Below are 19832 nucleotides of genomic sequence, written 5' to 3' on the forward strand. Positions count from 1 at the left end.
GCCATTTGTAGCAACATGGATGCAACTAGAGAGTATTTACAAGTGACCTAAGTCAGACAAAGACCAGTATCATGTATCACCTACACATGGACTCTAAAAAAATGGCACAAATAATGTCTTCTTTTATTTACAAAACAGAGACAGACTCGCAGACATAGAAGGAAGGGATAAATCAGGAGTTTGGGATTAACAGATACACACTGCTCTCTCCCTCTCTATAAAACTAAAAAGGACCTACCGTACACACAGAGAATTATACTCAATCTCCTGTAATAACCCATAATGGGGAAAAAATCTAAAAAAGAAAATTCCAGGCACAGTGCAGGGAAGGGACGGCTACCATCATCTACAGACTCCTGAGACCAGAGGGCAACGAGAGAGTGACGATGCCCGCCCCGGCAAGAGCAGCAGCGCAAGGCGCACAGCACCGGAGACAGAGGCTGGCCGTCCTCAGAGCCGCAGTCCCGCTGTGTGGACGGCGTGCTGGGCTGGGCCCAGGACAGCACGTGTAGCCACTTGCCCAACCTCACGACAGGCCCTGAGGCCAGCAGTGGAGCCGAGGGCGTCAAGGCCCACGCAGACATGACGTGGTGCCTGAAGAAAAGAGCTATCAATGCCGACTGGACAGCAGAGACCATCAAATGAAGCTCCAGAAAACCAAGGAGACCCGAGTTAGGGGCGGGCCAGGCCTGGGAGTCCGGTGCCGAGGAACTGGAGCCCCGGAGCTGGGGTGCGGGGGAGAGGCCGGGCCAGGTAAGAAATACCAAGAAGTGCTGGCCAAAACGTGTCTACATTTGGTGAAAAATACAAACTCAGGTCCAAGAAGCTCATCCCACTCCAAGCGAGAAACAAAGTGACAGCAGGGGGCTCTTCCCCAAGCTCAGGACTGATTAGTGAATCTTTACACACACAGAAGATCTGATGAGGACCACCCCCCACCCCCCCGCTCCACACACACACACACACACACACACACACACACGGATGACCCTTCCCTGCGAAGTTACCAAAACCACCACCTGATCCTGGCGAGCGGCGGCGCCAGCACCCCGGCCCGCAGCTCTGCTCCCTCGACCTGCGGCGCCCCATTAACAAACTACTCCGTTTTGCCAAAGGAAGTGAGAATCACATGGAGGTGAGTGCCCCAGTGCCCGCGTGGTGCCAGGGTTCCCTGTGTGCAGTCCGGGAACTGTTCCCGCTCACGACTGGGCGCACGGGCATCCAGTGAGAAGCGCAGCTTTAACGAGAGAGAAAGCACATCTCCGAAAGCGGGTCTGTTTATTACACAAGCATTGCTCGTTCCTCAGTAGCTGACTTTCTGCTCCTCATACGTACCTGCTTTCTCGCGCATTAGGCAGAAAAATACAGCATTTTCTCCACCTCAAGATACTGGATGAAAACTGAATGCTGTTTGTCTCATTCAAAGAGGAGAGGGGCCCGGCTTGAGCCTGTCTTTTTAGGGTGTTTCAGGACATGAGGCCCAGGCTCGCCGGCCACCTCCAGAGAGAGAGACGCTGAGGGCGCCGGCTGGTGGGGCCGGAGCCCAGGGCTAGCAGCCCCCGGGGCTGGGGCCGGGGCCGGGGCCGGGGCGGCCGGGGCACAGGCCCATGGTCTTCTTGAGCTCGCGGTAGCTCCAGTGCAGCTGCTCCACCTCTGCCTGGTGCTGCGCCCGCGCCTGGCCCAGCTCCTGCAGGAGCCGCTCGTTGGTGCTGACCAGGGACCTGGAGCGGAGGCAGGGGTGGCGCTCAGCGCGGGGCAGACCAGAGTGGAGCCCTCCCACTGCCCGGCGGGGCTGGGTCTACGGCCTGACGAGCGCCTCGGGCCTGGTGAGGCCCCTGCCGCTCCAGGTCCAGAGACTGAGCTAGTTCTACTTCCCGGTCAAACAGAAAGGGCCCTCTTCCTAACGCTGCCGTGGCCACAGCATCGTTGGGAAGTCCTGACTTTCCACCCTTGGAACCATTTTCAACACGGGTGGGTTTCAGGAACAGAGAGGGGCTGCCGCTTCCAGGCGGCCCTCTCGCCGGCGGCACCAACCGAGGGCCGTCTGTGGACCACGAGCAGCAGCCGGCGCAGGGCCACTCCCTCCACCAGGCTGGCGAGCGCCCCCTGCCCTGGCCCTAGGGCCCCAGCCCTGCCCTCTGCGCTGTGCTCCGAGGAGCCCAGGGGGCTGTGGCCTGAGTGAGAGGAGAGGGGAGAGCAGAGGAAAGGGGCGGGTAGGGCCAGAGCGCTGCCCACATGCCTGGGGCTGGGATGAACCCCAGCGGCCTATGCCCTCCTGCAGCCGCCACCCGCTTTTCAGCCCCCAGGCCACTGAATGAAAGCTGGACTCCGCGCGCACACAGCCAGGGAGGAAAGGGGAGTCTCCGTGCGTGGAAGAGAGCAGACGAGCCCCGGCCGAGGGGGCAGGTGCGGCCAGCCCGGGAGCCCAGGCACCTGTGGCTCTCCTGCAGCATCTGGGTGAGCTCCTGGAGCTTGTCGTAGTGCTCCAGGTGCTGCTTCAGCTCCACGATCTCGCCAGAAAGCCTCTTCACACTGGTCTGCAACCCTTGCGAGAAAAGGCGGAGTCACGTTCAGCAAATTTCACTCCTGTTTCCTGACCAAAACCATTCTAGAGGCTTTTTTTTTTTTTGGCTGCGTCCACAGCATACACAAGTTCCCGGGCCAGGGGTCAAACCCGAGCCACAGCAGTGACAACACCGGGCCCCCAATCCGCTGTGCCACCAAGAAGCTCCACCACCTGCTCCAGAGTTTAAAGTGCCCCTGGGATGCAGGGGAAGGACAGAGCCCGGAAAAGGCCGTGAGGGTGATCAAGGCAGCCCCACCCAGGGCCCAGCACTAGCCCTGCCCTCTGGACACCCCGAGGGGCGCACGCAGTGCAGAGCAGAGGTGGGTGGAGGTCCCCGGGCTGGATCTGCTGCTGGCTGGCCATCAGGAAGGGCCCGAGGGCAGCCTGGGGCTCTGGGGGGAGGGGCTGGCGTCCCCGTGGCCTCGGGGTTTCCAACTGGAGGGGGGAAGAAACGGACTTATGGGCTCTTGGATACAAATTCCTCCGCGGGTAGACATCACACACCAGGCAGAGAAGGAGTGACAGTGACAGAAGGTCCTCAGCAGCAGTGGGGACACATCCTCTGAGGGCTAAGAAAACGCCTCTCAGAATCAATACCACCCCAACGACCAGGTGGGGGTCTGAGTGAAAGGCGTCTGGGGGGATGGCAGGGCTGCGGGGTTTGGGGACTGCCCAGCACCCTGAACACCAAGAGTATGTGACAAAACCAGGAACCCAGTGACAATAGTCTAGAACCTGGTGATCAGGTGGCTTCGAGATCCCAAACACAAAGCAGGCCAGGGTCCCACATGGCCTCCACCTATTTGGTGTGTGTGTGGGGGGGACGGCCAGCAGGGGGCAGTGCACGGACCTGAGGACCAGGGGACTGCTGGGGAACCACAGCTGACACAGGAAGGCTGGGCCTCCTCTCGAGGGAGAGGTGGGGTGACCACTCCCGGCCAGCCTGTCGGTCCTTCTAGATGAGGGCTGCTCTGCAGACAAGGTGGGGACAGGTCCTGGAAGTCCCCACGGGAGGCACCACACTGACATGGGACTCCAGGAGGCCAGTGCTGAGGGCACAACGACACAGACGCATGAGGCACCTGCAGACGAGGGAGCCGCCTCCAGAGCGGATCAGGACCGTGCCTGCACCTGCTCCAAAGCCCCCCAGACAAGAGAGGGGCTGCCAGACACCAAAGAACCGGGGAGCCAGAACCACGGAGCTGGGGCAGACTCGCCCAGAAGAAGACTGCATGCAAGGACAGCCCAAAGAAATGGTGGTGACGTTCCATACGTGACAATGAAAAGAAGGCCGAGGGCTCAAGGACCTGGCCGACACAGGAGGACAGGGTCTCAGGGAGGCTGTGCTCCCGCCCCGGACAGTCACTGCCTGGCCTTTAGGACCAAGTCCAGGCCCCTGGAGGAAGGAAAACAGAGCAGGCGCCCGGGCTGCACATCCCTGGCGAGACTGAAGCCCCCGCAGGACCCACGTCACCCCAGAGCGGGCTGCTCCCCGAACTGAAATCCCAAGTCCACTCTCGCAAAATCGGCAGAACGTCATCCAGGATGGTGAAGAGAAGGAAAGAGGAAGGATCTGGGGCTGGAAGGCGCCGCGGCCAAGGAGACGGGTCCCCAGGGAGCAGGGGAGGGGGCCTCGGGCCAGAGCGGCCTGTCCTCTCATCACAGGGACGGGCCGACGCCGCAGCCCGCGGACAGGCCCACGCGCACACACGCACGCACGCACCAGTGATCTGCACGGTCAGCGCGGCTGGGGCCTCGGCGCCCCTCACGTCTTTCTTCACGCTGCACAGGAGGGACTTTAGGCTGCTGCTCTCGTCCAGAGATCTGTCTAGACGCTGCCGCAGGTAATCCTGCGGACAGAGCCACACGAGTGCAGACAAGTTGGACAAAACCTCCTGGAGTCCAGAGGCACGTGAATTCGGGGGCTGCGACGGTGGAACCAAAGGGAAAGGCAGGCATCCCGCTTCGTGGCACATCCCCCACCAGCAGGCAGCCCCAGGGCTGAGAGCGCGGAGGGAGGGGCTGCCTAACCCCACCTCCCCTGGGCAGGCCCCCTGGTCCCCAGAGCCTGGTGCCCCAACCCCTGCGGAGGAGCAGGAACAAGGGCTGGCCCCTCCAGGCCTGCTTCTCGGGCGGGAGCACAGATAGACCTCGGCATCTGTGCCCGGTGGCAGGTGGCCACCCTCTATCACAGGTCAGGGCTGTGGCCTCGGCTTCCTTCCTGTCCTTAGCATGAAGGTCACACCCAGGCGCTGATGGGACAGGAGGGTGGAGGGAAGGGGACATGGGCTGCCATCAGAGCCGGGGACACCACAGCCCTAGGACCCCTGGTAGCAGGGAGGCCATCCAAGCCACCTGCTGCCCGACTGTCCCACCGTCTGCCACAGGAACCCTGCAGGCATATCCCCAGCAGCAAGCAGGGGGCTCTGAACAGATCTCGTGGCTTCTGCCAGGGGAGTAGGCCTCCCAGCCTCAGGACGGCAGGACACCCCTCCTGCTCAGCAGAGGGCCAAACAGAATCCCCACGTCTCAGCTGCTCCTGTCCTGTGGCCCAAGGCCACCCTGGGGGACAGGGTCACTCTGAGCTCCCCCACGGCCACACTTCTGTGTGGGTGGCATTTGCACAAAGGCAGTACCTGGGGCCCATCTGTCTGGACTCAAATGGTCAGTGTACGGGCAAGGGTACCACCTACGCGCCTGTCCACACGCCCAAATCCACGGTCCCGTCCTCATCCTGACAGGCCTGCCTTGCCCGTGGGGATGGCAGGCCACAAGGTGACCTGCCCAGGCAGGGACAGCTGGCCTCCCCGGAGACAGAAGCCTTCTGCATGCAGGTTCCAAGGCTGCAGCCCTAACTCACTCTTTTCCTTTTTTGTTTCTTTTTTTTCCTGTCTTTTGAGGGCTGCACCCACAGCATGTGGAGGTTCCCAGGCTAGGGGTTGAATTGGAGCTAGGCCAGCCTACACCACAGCCACACGCGATACGAGCTGCGTCTGTGACCTACACCACAGCTCATGGCAACGCCAGGTCCTTAACCCACTGAGTGAGGCCAGAGATTGAACCTGCGTCCTCAGGGATGCTAGTCGGGGTCGTTTCCACTGCGCCGCAATGGGAGCTCCTGTCACTGGAACTTCTATAGGGACCCCATTCTGTCTGGAGGCCCCTTCAAGAAGCACGGACATGTTCCCAGGCACACGGGACAGCCTTCCACTCCGGTGACTCCAACTTCTTTTATCAATGGTTTATACTGTTCAGTGTCAAGATCTTTACCTTTCTTGGTTAAATTTATTTCCCGGCGTTTTATTCTTTTGGATGCTGCATGAATGGCAGTGTTTCCTTGGTGTCCTTCTCAGAACAATCGGTGATATAAAGAAGTAAGAATGCTTCCTGCCATGTCGACTTGGAAACCGGCCCTTCACCAGGTTTGTCTGCTCTCCTTTTCTCCTGCGGCGTCTTCAGTGTCTCCGCATCAATGACCACGTCATCGACAGAGAGATCCTCTCACTTCTTCACGACTGGGGTGCTTCGACCTTGTCTTGTCTGCCTGCTCTTGCTACGACAGCTGACCCCTGAACAACCTGGAGTGGGGGTGGGGGCGCCCACTCTGCTCCAGTTTAAAACCTGCGCAGAACTTACAGTCAGCTCTCCAGGCCTGCAGCTCCGCATCCGCGTACCGCAGCACCAGCTGGGACAGCCACGCGGAAGCCAGCGGTCCTCCGGGCCCGCCGTGCCGAGGAGCTGCAGGAGCGCACAGCCCTGCCTGGCCCTGGATGCTGGGGGCACGCTGGCCACGAGGAAAGCCGAGGGCTCTTCGTCAACGGCCTTTACTGCGTTGGGGACTTTTTTATACTGATTTTGAGTGGGTTTTCTTTTCTAATCGTGGGCACGTGTTGAACTTTGTCGGATGCTTTGCACCGACCGTGAGGTCTGTATCCTCCCGTGTTTAACGTGGCGCTGGTTTGTGCCCACTGAGCCGAGCTGGCACTCCAGGGGACAGTGCCCTTGGCGGTGGCGTATCATCTTTTTCATGTGTTGCCTTCGGCACACTTGTCTTGTGTTGGGGATCGTATCTCTCCACCCAGCAGGGATAGTGGCCTGCAGTCGTGTCTTGCGGTGTCTTCGGCTTTGGCATCAGGACAGTACTGGCTGTGGGAGAGGAGTCGGAAAGCATTCTCTCTCCCTCTGTTTTGTGGGAAACGTCTAGGAAGGTAAGTATCAGTTCTCTGCATGGTGGTGGAGTTCGGCCGTGAAACCGTCCGTTCCTGGCTCTTCTTTGGGAAGGGGTGGCTTACTAGCCAATCCGCTGTTGGCCTGCTGAGGTGTCAGCTCCCCCTGACACGGTCCTGGCAGCTGACGTCTCCGGGAGTTTATCCCTCTTCTAGGCTCTCCGACACGCTTGGGTACAACCACTCCTCGACCCTCTTATTTCTGCGGCTCCCACTGCGACATCTCCCTTTCACTTCGGATTCTGAGTCTCCTCTCAAACCTTAGTCTAAGGATTTGTTGATTTTTGTATATTTTCAAAACCCAGCTCAGTTTCGTTGATTTTTTTCTACTCTCTCTTTCTGCTCTGATCTTTATTATTTGTTTCCCTCTGCTTACTCTGAGTTTAGTCTCTTCTACTTTCTAGTTTCTCAGGTGTGAAGCTAGGTTGCTTGAGACCTTTTTTCCATCGCAGGACAGGCACTTACGAGTGATGGGCCCATGGTGGTCACGCAGGACAGGACGAGGCGACCTGCCAGGAAGGAGCGGGCTCACCGCGGAGGCCCTCTGGCTGCCCTTTGGCGCCACCTTGCGGCGGAGTTTCCCCCGGTGCAACAGGACCTCTTGGGTCCCATGCTGGGCTGATGCCCGCTGGATGGCAGGAGGGGCCCAGGGTCACCCAGCTGACAGGGACCTCTCTCCCCAGTGCTCTGGGGGCCTGAGCCAGGGAGACTGTGGTCACAGATACTCCGCCTCAAGCCCAGCCTCACCCTCTCTCGTCTCTCCCGCTTGGCCTCTCAGAGCAGATGACCCAGGAGAGCCAAGACTGGGACCTGTGGTGATGCTGCCACCCACAGTCGCTGTCACATGGGGTTGTGGAGCGGCAGGTAGGCAGCGCCTCTGAGGAACAGCTGGAGGCGCCAGGGGCAGGGAAAGCGTGGGGGGAGGGGGCTGGGTCCTAGAAGGGCGGGGGGGCGGCGGCAGGGGGGGCCCAGAGCTGTACCCGACAGCCGCGGGGGAAGCCACCCTCACTCTGCCCCTTGGGTGAGCAAAAGGAACAAACAGGAGGGGCTCACCATCTCCTTCCGAGTGCTGCCAAGTTCCAGCACCACCTCGCTCAGCTTCGCACCGCACTGCCGCTGCAGCTCACCCAGGTGACTGTGCAAAGACTTATTCTCCAGAGTCAGGTAGCCAATTTCTTCACTCACAGTGGTTGAACTGTCCTGAGCAGCTGTAACTTCTTGAAGAGATGACAAAATGTGTCGTGCCTGAGCTGGAAGAATCAAAAACAGCATTTACGTCGAAAGAAGGCGTGTAAACAAAACACACTCAGTGCATTTTGAGTAACATGGGCTACATGCCTCGAAAACAGGGACCGGCGTGGAGACTGGAAAGGGACACAGACACCACTGAAATGACCTCATCAGCCTCTTCAGCCCCAGCCCCGGGTGATGACCAGCAGGTGCAGAGCACCTGTTCTATCCGGAGAAAAGGGCGGCCCGGGAACAGCATGGCTGAGACGGTCTGTCTGAACGCTCTTCCCCAGCACCGCGCAGCCTGGCAGCTCCCCGACTGGGAAGGCAGACCAGTCCTGCTGCAGCCCTGGGAGGGTGTGGGTTTACAGGGGCTCCCGCTTCTCAGAGCACCCTGATTCCAGAAGGAGAAGCTGAGGGGCCGAGACTCGGAGCAGACACTCAGGAGGCTCTGGTGGGGCTGAGGTGACAGGTCCAGGCGGAGCCCAGGGTCTGCTAGAAAGGGGACAGCTGGCAGGTCCCTCCTTTCCTGGGACAGGTGAAGCTGCACCAGGCTGTAGAAGGTGGCCCTGGGGACGAAGCGTCTCCCTGTCCCACACCCTGGCTCTGGACGCAGGTCCCCCGTGTGCCCGAGCAGGCACCAGGCGGAAGCAACCCCAGGTCCCCTCTGGGAGGGTCTAGGCCGCAAGTCATTTGCAGCAAAACCTCAGTACGTCCAGGGCTCTGCACTCAGTCAGATGCTCTGAGGATCTGGAGCAGCAACTTCCTCAGGTCTGCAATCCCCACCGAAACCAGAGCAAGGACAAGCAAACACCCAGGGAGTGCCAGCAGGTGGGAGACAAGAGCCACGGCCGTGAGAAGTTCCCTGTGGCTGCTGCCTGGGAGGACCCAGAAGCAGGACTGTCCCTGCAGCGCAGGCACGGGGACCACAACCCAGCAGGGCACGAGCACCTGCATGCAGAGTGGGGCTGCTGGCCCTCGACTCACCCAGGAACAGCTCGTTGCCATGCAGCGATCTGCAGCCACTCCAGTACCTGTCCACCAGGTCAAGGAGAGCTTCCAGGAGCAGCCCCTCCAGGGCGGGCCTCTTGCCAGGCGCGACAGCAAAGGGCAGCCTGGGACACACCTGCACGGACACAATGCACGGCCTCGGCTGTTTCTGTCCCTGAAACCCAGGGGTTCAATGCCGCGCAAGGCTTCCAAAGCGGTCGGCTGCACACTGTGCTGGGGCCTCACCCCACCACTGGCACATGCATCGCCAACCTGCAGGGTGGCATGTGGGCATTGCTTCCCTGCGCCTGGCACATGTGGCCCCTGCACACGGGGAGGAACGGCTGAACTGCCTCCGAGTGTAACAGTGGGGGAGCCCGTCAGTGTCCAGAGACAGCGGTCCCGGGCCCTCCTGAACCGGCCCCAGCGACCCCGGGATGGAGGAGGAGACCCCTCTTGGCCTGAACAGTCACGGGAGCCCCACACGGCAGAGGCCGGGCCACAGTCAGGGCCTTCGGTGCTCTCTCCTTCCCTTCAGCCATTTCTCAGTGCTGCTACGAGACTACTGCAGACAAGGGCACAGCTCCTGCCCGCCTGCCCACCCGGGTGCCCGGGGGACACTTCCCAGGAGCTGGGATCCGGGGAGTAAACACCAGCGATGCCAGAGCTCGGCGTGGAGCCCTGCCTTCCCGGCAGGCTCCTCACTGCTACTTAACGAGTGAGGCTCTTTGCTTGACGACTGTCTGAGGGGAGCGTGGGAGCCCGGGGTGCCCTGAACTGGGCCGGCCCCTCCCTCCCAGAGGCACCCCAGGTGCACCGGTGGTCAGCGCGGTGACACAAACGCTGGCGGCTGGCGCCCCCAAAGCCAAGGGTGAGGGCCCTTAAGGGAGCATCTGGCACAAACACCCCCATCAGAAGCTGCACCTGGACGCTCGGCCCCAGGCACAGGTGACAGAGCTGAGGTCCCCAGGGCTTGACCCCGCTCCACCTGAAAGCCTGGGGTCATGCCCTCCCCAAGAGGGCAATCACCGCGAGGTCATGGCGCCCCAACCAGCAGTGCTCCTGCAAAGCCCCAGCCCGTGGTGGAAGGCCGGAGCTCCTGGGGCGCCTCTGCCCTGGGCGACATCCACCCAGGAACGGGAAGGCCAAGCACATGCCCAACTCAAGCAAAGCCCCGTGTGCCTCCCTCCCTCAGTCCAAAGACACTGAGAAGCCAGACAGCAGCCGGAGCAGCCGTGAAAGCAGAGCTCCGCCCCACGGCGAAGCTGCCACCACCCACGACAACCACTGCGGGCCAGGGCTGGCCCTGTAACTGCCAGCTTCCCTGATGCTGCCATTTCAGCTCAGGACCAGCCAACAACCACAGGGACAAGGTCCCCTCACCAAGATCACAGGACACACGGCTGGCTCCCCCTCGGCCTCCCCGGCCATGGCCCCCCTCCCACTTCGCCGGCCGCACGGGAGTGATGCGGCAGGGCCATCCCCCACCTCCCAAGCCCTGCCGGTGGCCTTGGCTCACGTCCACTACTTCGAAAGTGTCTCAGCCCCCACTGGCTCAGGGACAAGGGCAACCGTCATTGTCCACTCTGGGTGGCTCCGGGGGAGCACTTCCCGCCTAGCCAGGAGGCCCTGTGAGCCAGCACCGCCGCTGGAAGGATGCCCCCTCCAGGACAGGTGACAGCACCAGGGAGATGCTTGTCTAAGAGCCGTGGTCACCCGGGGTCACAGTTGGTGTCGGGAACGGAAGACGAGGCCTGACCACAGATAGCAGCCCCTGGACCCCCCCTCCACCAGGCTCACCTCGCTCTCGCTGGGGGGCCTCTGCGGCTCGGGCACCAAGGCCGCTGAGTGGGACACGGTGCTCTGGCTCCAGCCCCCCGAGCCATTCCTCCGGCCCAGGCCCTCCCCCAGGCAGCTCAGACTCTCCTGGTCCGCAGGCGTCTGGAAGCTCCCGCCTGGCATTCTTCGCTTCCTGAACTTTTCGGGAGCAGGCAAGGGATCCAGGGCCTTCTGTGTCGACAGACTTGACTTCTGAGAAGAGGAAGCCGAGTCCTCACTGTCTGTGGCCTCTGTAACGGAGAAGGGGCACAGCCCTCACCACCAGGCGCCCTGGGCTCAGGGACCAGCACTGCAGGCTAAGCAGCTGTGGGAGACCCACCCAAGAGGTCAAGTAATGACTTTAACAAATGACCTGACCTGGATTCCCGTGGGGGCGCAGCGGAAACAAATCCAATTAGGAACCATGAGGTTGCAGGTTCGATCCCTGGCCTCGCTCAGTGGGTTAAGGATTCGGCACTGCCGCGAGCTGTGGTGTAGGTCACAGACGTGGCTTGGATGCCACGTTGCTATGGCTGTGGTGTAGACTGGCGGCTGCAGCTCCAATTAGACCCCTAGCCTGGGAACCTCCATCTGCCGCAGGTGCGGCCCTAAAAAGAAGAAAAGACAAAAACAAATGACCTGACCGACTACTCGGGCTAGCTCGGCAAACTATGCACCTAAGTGGAGTCAAGTGAGTGGCACCTAGAATCTGGAAGTTACACTGGACGTAAGGGTTTGTTCCCAAGACCCCCCCTCCCTGGTGCAGATCCACCTCCTGGAAGCCCCGCCCTGGCTGGCTGCGGACCAGGGGCCCCCTTCCAAAGCAGGCCCTGGGCCTCCTGCACGTGGACTCTGCAGACCCCGGCTCAGATCTGCCCCCCAAGGCTGCCCTCGGGCCAGGCCCCCCTCAGGGCTCGCGCCGGGTCGGGTCCTGCAGCCCCGGGTCTTGTGAGCACCGTCACACCCTGGCTCCCCCAGCAACCCTGGGCGGGGCTGCTGGTGACCTGCGTGATGCCGCCACTGTCGTCTGGCTGCCTGGGTCAGAGACCACCTGGACACCAACCCCCACAGCTCTGTGTCCCTCACCACGTCACCAAGTGCCCTGAGCCAGCGCCAGCAGGGCCAGGCCACCTCTGCCCTCTGCTGGCACTGGTCTGCGCTATCTGTGCAGACAAGCCATGTGCACACCGGTCACTCTATGCCGCTCCTGCCCCCACCCTGCTCACGGCAGCCACACGAGGCTGCGCCATCTCACCCTGACCAGCGACCTGTGCGCTGCCTTCCTCCACCTGCAGCCCCATGGCCTCCGCGTGAGCCCACCCCCACCCCCACAGAAGTACGGGCTGAAGGTTCAAAGCCCTGCAGGCCACAGGAGATGGGAAAACCGAGACTGTCCCCGTTACAGGCGTCTGGAGACACACCGGACAGAATCCCAGACTGGGCACACACACCTGCAGCCGTGTCCATCTGTGTAGGGACACCCGTGAGTGAAGCCTCGAGGCCACGGCCACGGTGCAGCAGCCACAGGACATGCGGGGCGGCCACCACCATGACCCGCCCGCTCCCAAGCCCCGAGAGCCTGCCGGCCGAGCTTGGGAAGGGCCAGGTGCGCCCACGCCGGACGCTCCTGATGCTTCCCACACGTGGGCAGACCACGCGCCCAACTCACTCACTTCACTCCCCTCGTCTCCAGTGTTTAAATGAACCTACTGTCACACCCTGGGCCTACGTGTGCAGAAGAAGCCGTGTGTGTGAGTGAAAAGCACCTAAACCGGGGACAGCTCCAACGTCAGCTGCCTCGTGCAGCAGCTGCTTCCTAAGGCCCCGAGAGCCTCCCACACCCGCTCGAGAAGGGGGGAGCGGCCGCCCAGAGGCTGGGCTCACCTGGGGACGCGGGGAGGCAGCGGGGAGGGCGCAGGTCCCACAGCCTGGGCCCCGCACCGCCCGTCCTGGGCAGGGGGCTCCGCCTCTTCTCGGGGCCCTTCCTCAGGGAGTCCCCGCACTGCTGCTGCACCAACCGAGGGCTCGACACATGCTGCGACTCTGCGGCATTAAAACATTGACAAGTTCAGTTCCGTTCCCTCAGGCTCTGACCGCCTGGGGCAGGTCAAGAAGGCCGAGGGGCTGCAGAGCCCCAGCCCGGCCCGAAGCGACCCGCCGCCAGCGCCGCCTCCCCCACCCCCGCCAGCCTGACCCAGCCCGACTCAGGGGCGGCTGCTCGGCCAAGGAATCGAGGCAAGAGCCCCTGGTCAGGAGAGCCGAGGCTCCGGCCACTGAATTGACAAGCGAGGAAAAAGCCCGTCTTTTCTACAAATGGCAGTGACACAGCTGGGTCTCTGTGGGGGGGCAGATGGCCAACCTGACCCCCGTCTCACGCCACCCCCATAAATCCCTCGGGACTGCACCATAAACACCGACCCACGGGACGTCAGGTCTGTGGGCGGAGGAGCTCAGGCGCACAGGGCAGCGCGCCCGAAAGCAGGCCCCAGGAAGGCGCAGACCACGGCAGGGACCTCACCGAAGGAAAACGCCTCCTGGAAGCACTGTTTAAAAAGAAAAGCAAGCGTTCCTGGGAGTTCCCGTTGTGGCGCAGTGGTTAACGAATCCAACGAGGAACCGTGAGGTTGCGGGTTCGACCCCTGCCCTTGCTCAGCGGGTTACGGACCCGGCGTTGCCGTGAGCTGTGGTGTAGGCTGCTCGGATCCCGCGTTGCTGTGGCTCTGGCCTAGGCCGGTGGCCACAGCTCCGATTCGACCCCTAGCCTGGGAACCTCCATATGCCGCGGGAGCGGCCCAAGAAAAGCAAGCGTTCCCGCCGTGGTGCAGCGGGCTAAGAAACCAACTGCAGTGGTTCAGGTCGCTGCAGAGGTACGGGTTTGATCCCTGGCCTGGCGCAGTGGGTCGAAGGATCCGGCACTGTCACAGCTGCGGCTCGGATTCAGTCCCTGACTCAGGAACTTCCATGTGCCACAGGGGCAGCCCCCAAATACACAATAACGATAATAATACAAAAACATGCAAAGCAGGCCACAGGACAAGCAAATGTGCAGAACTCACATCTGAGGAAAACACCGCGGGAAGTCTTCCGACTCAGCAGCAAGGAGAGAAAAGGGGAGGGAGCCGACGGGAACACAAGCATCACACAGTGAGCACATGACAAGGCTGTCGTCCCTTGTCTCGGGAAATGCTACCTAAAACCACCGGGAGAAACCCACACTCCCAGGACACCAGCCAGCCCGCGACGGACATGCTCCAGGGAGGCCTCAGCCGCTGCGTCTTCATGAAAAGCCGCAGGAACCCACACCCGAGCAGCAGCAACAGAGCTGCAGATCACACACGAGGCCTGGAGGAAGCGTCCCAGCAACGGCCGGCCGGGAAGCCCTTCAGGCACAGGGCCTGGGCCCAGAGGGCAGCCCGAGCCGCAAGGGGACTCGGGAGGGGCGGGCGGGCCGTTCCCCCTCGTCTGCTCCGGCACCACGTGCCCCCCCCACCAACCCCCCAGAGCCGGGTTGCGGAGGGACACGTGCGAACAGCCCCACACTCGCCCCGCGCTGACGTCTTCTCTGTTCCCACGGTCCCAACTGCTGACAAGTGTAAGTGCACACAGACCTCATCACGACCCTCCACTTAAAGGTCAGTCCTCTAAAAAGGGTGCCTGTGCACCCTGAAGCCAGCGATGCCAACCCCCCAGAACGTGCTGGACCGGCCAGCCCTCCAGCGGGAGGAGCAGCCTACCGTGGGAGCTCTGGACGCTGGCCTCCGGCTCCCTCTGGCTGGAGCTCATGCTGCCAGGGGGGTTGCTCAGGTCCCACTCGCACTCGGCGATGAGGTTCAGGACCGCCTCGTCGTCTGCATCCATCACCAAGCACTTCTTGGCTGAGGGGTCAGGACCCTTGGCCCTGGAGGGGCACCGCCTGCAAAGACAAGCAAACCTGTGCTAGCGCCCCAGCCCGCACGGGCCCCAGGAGGCCGACTCTGCACAGCCAGCAGGGCCACCAGAGAAACGGGGCAGGGCCTGGTGGGGCTGGGCCCGAGCTTTCTGAGTGGCCCACTGTCTTGTTTGAGGGAAAATACACCTCAGCCTCCAGGACCTTCCCTGGGCTCCAAGGGCAGCGGCTGGCCAGGGAAGGGAGGAGCAGAGTCCTGATTCCTCCTCAAGGAATATACATGGCAATGTCTTTGAGCCTTTCTGCAGAACTAAAACCGCCAACGAATGGAAGACATTAACTCCTCGACGAAGCATCCGTCTTGCCGGAAAGAAGGAGGACCACCAGAACCAGTCCCAGGACCACGAAACACCAGCTCTAAAGAAGAATGCAAGCTTGCATCTATCCTGATCCTTATCTGCAGCCCTATTTCCCACTCCCACACCATCGAACCACTTCTTAATCTCTCCCAAAGGAGGGCACAGTCTTCAGGGCATTACTCTGCTGTGGCCTCCTTTGCCTGGCAAAGCATTAAGGCTCTTTTTTCTCCTTGCCCCAAAACTGTCTCCAGTACTGGACAGAGGCCGAGCTTGGGCGACACAAGGTCTCTGCGGAGGAGGAGGAGCCAGAGGCTCTGCCACGGTGAGGTCGGCACAGACTCAGCAGGGACCCCGTCACCCACCAGGATCTGTTCAAGGATGGATGCTGCAGGCGGCGTCTCCATCCTGCCAGCCTCTTGCATGTCCCCAACGTGACACACGTGGCCAAGAAAGTTCAAGGACGCACTGCATCAAATTTCTATTTTCACATGAAGTAAAAGTATTTCCCTAACGACTGAAATGTGAGGCGTTTTAGAAGAGAGTGAATGCACGCATGCAGAGGGGACCCCACTGCCGACAAAGGCAGCTGAGAAACCACTCTTCAAAACGGCACTCAATCACATACCGAGAGCAGTGATCGCACGGCACCTGATCATACTTGGAGAGGTCAAGAGCACTGCCTGTTGTCCACTCATAAAAATCTTCCAGATCCCTGCAGACAGAAGGTGACTGCCCACAGAAACCTGACAGTGGACACATGCAGCTTCTCTGGGTCACCACTGTCCCTTGTGGATAATAAGGACATTGGACCAGATCATCTAAACTCTGTGGTAACTGAGCTTTGCGATTATCAAGAACAGATAAGCTATAGAGCACTGCTGCATCAAATTAAAGACGACATAAATAAATACATGGACACACAAAAAATGAAACATACACCCAAATGAGAAAACCAGGAGGAGGGAGACGGGAGCTGAAGAAATATTCAACGACTTCCAACTCATCACAGAACCAGGAAGCTCAGAGAACAGCGGTACAATAAATGCCCCAAAGATTACAACAAGGAATATGTTCAGACAGGAGAAAACCTGAGGCAAGGAAAGAAAATCTTGACATAAGCCAGAGGGGAAAACTCCAGTTATGGAAGAGTAAGAATCACATCTGACTTCTCCTAAGAAACCATGCAAAAAAAAAAAGAGTGGAGTGAAATATTTACTGTCAAGACAAAAAAACCTACCAACTAGAATTCTGTACCCTGCAAAATTATCCTTCGACAGTGAAGGAGAAATAAAGGCTTTCTCAGATAAAAACTGAGGGACCCTGTTACCAGGAGCTCTACCTCCTAAGAAGCATTAAAAGAAGTTCTTTAGAGAGAAGGAGTAAGTAAAGGCGGAATAAACCTTCTACTTTTCTGACCTGATCTATCAGACAACAGTTTGGTTGAAGTAACAGCAACAATGCAGTCACGCATGTTCACGTATCATATGCAGGACAGAAGCGTAGGTATAAATGGAACCATGGACAGAAGTGACACAAGGGGCGGGAGGAAGAAGTAGGAATATTTCGTCATTATAGGGGACCTACGCTATTTGCGAAGCGGACAGTGTATGGATGTGGTTTGGGACCCCCTGTTTAGGGGCGGACCTCCAAGGCCCTGTGGGTTCAGTTCCAGACCACACAATGAAGTGGGTCACGTGATTTTCTTGGTTTCCCAGTGCATCTAAAAGTTGTATTTACACTATACTGTAGTCTGTTCAGTGACCAATAGCATTATGGTACAAAAACAATGTACATACCTTAATTTAAAAATATTTTATTGCTAGAAAATGCTAACTATCATCTCAGCCTTCAGCAGATCACAGGAGCAACATCAGAGATCACTGGTCACAGACCACCATCACAAATAAAAAAGCTGAGAAAGTTTGAAATGTTGCAAGAATTACCGAAATGTGACAGAGAGCCATGGAGTGAGCATACAGAGACATGAAGGGAGCAAATGCTATTGGAAAAACGACACCAGTGGACTTGCTCAGTGCAGGCTGGCCACAAACCTTCACTCTGTTAAAAACAAACAAACAAACAAACAAACACTATCTGTTAACACAATAAAGCAAAATGCACTAAAACAAGGCCTGCCTGTACCATGTACTATAGAGCAACCACTCAGAAAAGAAAAGTGTAACTGATATAAGGAGAGAAAATGAAATCCTAAAATGCTCGTGTAAAACCACAAAAGGAAGAAAGAGAGCAGGAGACAAGAAAAGGAGCAAAGAACAAGCGCATCAGGCATAAAGAGCCACACAGCAGCCACTGACCCAAACGCATCAGCGATCACTCCCCACATCAACTGTCTAAGTGGGCCTGGAGGAGGGCAGACCATCAGCCAGACCCGACTACATGGCGCCTGAAGAACCCACTTTAAACACAAAGACACGTAGGTTCAAAGCGACACGGAGAAAACCAGGCCGTGCTGACCCTAATCCAAGGGGAGCGGAAGCAGCTCTATGACCCCCGGACGGGGCTGGCTCCAGAGCGCTGGGATTAGGAGACGCCCCCTGACGACCAAGGGCCAGTTCCCGGAGGAGACCCAGCACCCACGACGTGCACGCGAACTGGCGAAGAGATGGACGGATCCACTTCAACGCCCCACGAGAAAGGGGTAGACTTGGCAGGCAGAGGTCGCTAAAGACACACCGAACTCAACACCCTCTGTCGCCTGGATGAAGTGACATCTGCAGACCACCTCACCCAACAATGGCAGGGCACAATTCTTTCCTAGCTCACAGGGAACACTCGCCAAGACAGACCACATTCTGGGACATAAAACATACCTTTCCAAACTTAAAGGAGCAGAACTCACACAGTATCTGCCCTTAGGACACAATGGAATTAGATTAGTAATAAAATAAGCTACAGAAAAATAACTAGTAAATCTCAAAAAAACTTGGAGATTAAACAACATATTTCCAAATAACATGGGTCAAAGAAATATTCTGAACTAAAATATTTCAAAATAAAAATATTATGAACCAAATGAAAAAGAAAACATACCTTATTAAAACTTGAGATGCAGAGAAGGGAATTTATACCATTGATGGTTTATATCACAACACAGTAAGATCTAAAATCAATAATCTAAGCTTCTACTTTAGGAAACTAAGAAAATCACAAATCCAAGGCAGGAAGAAGAAAAGAAACAATAAAAATACAGCAGAAATCAATGAAACTGAAACAGGAAAAGAATCAACAATCCAAAAGCTAATTCTTTAAAAAGGTCAATAAGGGAGTTCCCTGGTGGCTTGGCACGTTATGGACTTGGTGTTGTCACTGCCGTGACGCGGGTTGCTGCTGTGGACAGGTCTGATCCCTGGTTCTGAAACTTCCATATGCTGCGAGTGTAACCAAAAAAAAAAAAAAGAAAGATGAATAAAATTGAAAAACCTCTGTGCCAGGTTAACCAAGAAAAAAAAGACAGAAATGAGTAATACGGGAGTTGAAAGGAGAAGCACCACTCAAGGTCCCACAGGCGTCAAGAGGGGGCACTGTGCCACCCTATGCCGCAAATAAGATCTCCCAGATGGAACGGAAGGCTTCCTGGAAAGACACGGTCTACCAAAACCCCCACCAGGAGAAACGGATAATCTGAACAGACTTGTATTTATTACAGACCTGAGTCAATTATTAAGAGCGTCCTGAAGCACCAGGTCTGGCTGAGGGCCCCAGTGAGCTCTATCAAACATTTTTTTTTTTCTTTTTTTGTCTCTTGTCCTTTTAGGGCTGCACCTGTGGCATAAGGAGGTTCCCAGGCTAGGAGTCAAATTGGAGCTGTAGCCGCCGGCCTACGCCACAGCCACAGCAACGCCAGACCCAAGCCACATCTGTGACCTACACCACAGCTCACAGCAATGCTGGATCCTTAATCCCCTGAGCGAGGCCAGGGATCGAACCCGCGACCTCATGGTTCCTAGTCGGATTCGTTTCCACTGCGTCACGATGGGAACTCCTCTATCAAACTTTAAGAAAGAGATTATACCAATTCTCCATAATCTTTTCTAGAAGGCAGAAGCAGAGGGAATACACCCTAACTCATTCCATGAGGCCAGCATGCCCTTGATATCAGAACCAGCCAAGACAGTGTAAGGAAACTACAAACCAGTATCTCCCGTGACTGGCTGGAGAAATCCTCAACAGGGTGTCCGTACGTTGAGTCTGCAACACATGAGGGAAAGCTACACCACCAAGCAGGCCCTGTGCCAGGTGTGCGTGGCTGGCTCAACGTTTGAAAGATGTAATCCGCCACATCAGCAGGTTAAGGAAAAGTCGTGTGACTACATCAGCAGATGCGGAAAAAGCATGTGACGATATCCAATACCCACTCATGACCGAGGTGGTGAGTCAACTAGGAACCAAAGGGAACCACCTCCACTTGATAAAGAACACCCACGGACCCCACAACGCACAGCATACTTGGCGGTGAGAAACCAGCTGCTACCCTGCTGAGATCAGGGACGAGGCACGGACGTCCCTCCGCCCCACACCGGAAGTCCCAGCTAAGGCAACAGGACAGGAAAGGAAACAAAAGGTATACAGGTTGGGAAGGCAAATGACATTCCATCTATTGCAGAAAATCCCAAAGAACCAACCCAAACAAACACACAAACAAAAACTCCTGGGACTAGTCAGTGATTACACCAAGACTGCAAAATTGAAGAAGCATGGGTCGCACTGTGCAAGCCCCAGGCCCCCCAGCTCAGAAT

The 19832-nt window shown here is 58.1% G+C and overlaps 1 protein-coding gene across 5 annotated transcripts in view; it reads right to left on the minus strand.

Annotated features, from left to right (window-relative positions):
• Positions 1-1261: 1261 nt before the first annotated feature.
• CEP72 (centrosomal protein 72) overlaps positions 1262-19832 on the minus strand; it is a 32222-nt gene continuing 13651 nt past the window's right edge. For 2 of the 5 annotated variants that reach the window (XM_085001755.1, XM_021076670.2), the window contains 8 exons: positions 14565-14743; positions 12715-12873; positions 10813-11081; positions 9010-9148; positions 7846-8042; positions 4290-4416; positions 2434-2545; positions 1262-1721 (listed from right to left, as the gene is read on the minus strand). In XM_085001755.1, coding sequence (XP_084857881.1) covers positions 1550-1721; positions 2434-2545; positions 4290-4416; positions 7846-8042; positions 9010-9148; positions 10813-11081; positions 12715-12873; positions 14565-14688 — 1299 coding nt within the window. In that variant the 5' untranslated portion in view covers positions 14689-14743 and the 3' untranslated portion in view covers positions 1262-1549. Of the gene's footprint in view, positions 1722-2018; positions 2546-4289; positions 4417-5864; positions 7302-7845; positions 8043-9009; positions 9149-10812; positions 11082-12714; positions 12874-14564; positions 14744-19832 lie in introns of those variants that run through there. The other 3 variants (XM_085001754.1, XM_021076668.2, XM_085001753.1) reach the window with 2 other exon arrangements.

This window comes from Sus scrofa, chromosome 16, assembly GCF_054392235.1.
Source record: "Sus scrofa isolate SSC_HxYL_T2T_F1_AM1 chromosome 16, Sscrofa_HxYL_maternal_Yorkshire_Landrace_v2.0, whole genome shotgun sequence".
NCBI classification, from domain to species: domain Eukaryota; kingdom Metazoa; phylum Chordata; class Mammalia; order Artiodactyla; family Suidae; genus Sus; species Sus scrofa.